The 1,822-nt window shown below is 34.7% G+C and overlaps 1 protein-coding gene across 1 annotated transcript in view; it reads left to right on the top strand.

The window, feature by feature from the left end:
- Nucleotides 1-1,822, top strand: part of LOC107578688 (mucosa-associated lymphoid tissue lymphoma translocation protein 1-like) — a gene marked incomplete at its 5' end in the record, with an annotated part of 5,439 nt that overhangs the window by 1,003 nt on the left and 2,614 nt on the right. The window contains 3 exons of the mRNA XM_016264618.1: nt 6-79; nt 403-499; nt 1,441-1,476. Coding sequence (XP_016120104.1) covers nt 6-79; nt 403-499; nt 1,441-1,476 — 207 coding nt within the window. The remainder of the gene's footprint in view (nt 1-5; nt 80-402; nt 500-1,440; nt 1,477-1,822) is intronic.

Below are 1,822 nucleotides of genomic sequence, written 5' to 3'. Positions count from 1 at the left end.
TTTAGGCAAGCCTGTGCCTGCCTACCAGTGGTACAGAAACGGTCGCATCCTTCCTAAACAGACCACAGAAACACTTAGGGTAAGGCCACTGTACCACTCTTTATCTCTAGCTGTTTTGTTATCATATTGATTCATTTGAATGGAGACAGGAGTAGCTGAAAGTCGGAGAGAAACTAACTCCTAACCAATTAGAATGACCTTTTCGGCATGCCCTAATCTTTCGCCACACCCACTGCTACAGTCTGCATTTATCCCTACTTGTTTTATGTGCAAGTTAGGTTTGGGTCATTGTTTTTAAATGTGAGCAATTTGCTTTGACTGTAATGACTGACTCAGTGGTACACACTGAAGTTGTAAGCTGTCTAAAATAATCTTGTTCTACATTTGGTCTTTTATGTTTAGATAGAAAATGCCAGCGCAGACACTGTGGGCTCATACCTCTGTGCTGTGTCAAATATTTTGGAGGAGAGATGGTCTGAAGCAGCTGAGATTGAGATAGGTAAGAGCCGCCTGTTTATGTCAGGCTTTTCAAGCCTATCATTCACAGCTATTCACAACTTCCATTTTGGAGTTGTGTTTTTCGAAGACTTTAGTGGCCATTCATGCAGAATATGTTGCTTTTGTATTTTTTGTGGAATTGCTGTTCTTTATCAGCATCTTATTATCTAAATTATTTTAACATGAACGTTATTTATTATTTAACAATTTTTTTTTTTAATTTTCATGTTTATTTAAACAAAAAATATGTATCTTTTTAAAAAAATTTTAAAAATCTTTTTAAATGTTTATTTTACTTTTTAAAAATAATTAGGATTTAGGAATAGTTCACCCAGAAATGAAAATTTGCTAAAAAATTACCCTCACGCAATCCAAGATACGTTTGTTTCTTCATCTTGGAGAAAATTTAGCATTATATTACTTACTCACCAATGGATCCTACACTAAATTATTGCATTAAATTTGACAATCTTTTGTTTGCCGTCCTGATCCGATCTGACTCTTCTTAGCAGTTGCTGTGTGATGAAAAGCAATTTATTGAAAACATTAATAAAGGAAACCATCCACTCTTTAGCTCTGGGTCATGAATTCTTTGTGCTCAGTGTAGTTCCAGTCTAGTTTCAAATTACTGGTACTTTCCGCAATTTGTAGGAGTTAAGATCAATCAGGAACTGATTGTTATTTTGAGTCTTAACAGGTCCTTAGATACATGACAGAACAACTAATGGTAGACTGAAACCAGCTCAATGAGAACTTCCCTTTTTACTTGTCACATTGTGGAACACAAATAATGTTAATGCTCTGAGAGTTATTTTTTTTCCATAGTGAATCTACTGAAAGACCACAAGCTATAGGCTTTGAGAAAGCATCCAGCAGCGTGGTGACATTTCTCATTCTCTTTCAACTTTCACCAAAACGTTTTTTCCTCTGGTTCCCCCACAGCACCTCCAGATCAACAACCAGCGCCCACGCTTATGGGTAAGTCACAGACAAAAGCTTTTTTCAGCTCATGTCAGGTTAAAAATAGACTTAGTACTTACATTTGTTTCACAATACTCCCACTTTTAATATTTCCTAAAAATATAAGTTTTCCTAGGAAACAAACACTGCCATTCATATAGGATTGTCACAGTTGTGGAAAGACTTGAAATATTATTGAATTTTCAAATAATGAATTGGAGGCCTGCCACAGTTATGGAAATTATTAAAAGTCAAATCCTCCATTGAACACAGACATATGTACAAAATATTTTTTAATCCTTTTTTTTAATCTTTGTTTTGAAATTACTTGTAACACCCAGTAATTATAGTAAAACATTTTTTT

This window comes from Sinocyclocheilus grahami, unplaced genomic scaffold, assembly GCF_001515645.1.
Source record: "Sinocyclocheilus grahami isolate Dianchi unplaced genomic scaffold, SAMN03320097.WGS_v1.1 scaffold11508.1, whole genome shotgun sequence".
Classification (NCBI taxonomy): domain Eukaryota; kingdom Metazoa; phylum Chordata; class Actinopteri; order Cypriniformes; family Cyprinidae; genus Sinocyclocheilus; species Sinocyclocheilus grahami.
This window is presented reverse-complemented; position numbering and strand designations above follow the sequence as displayed.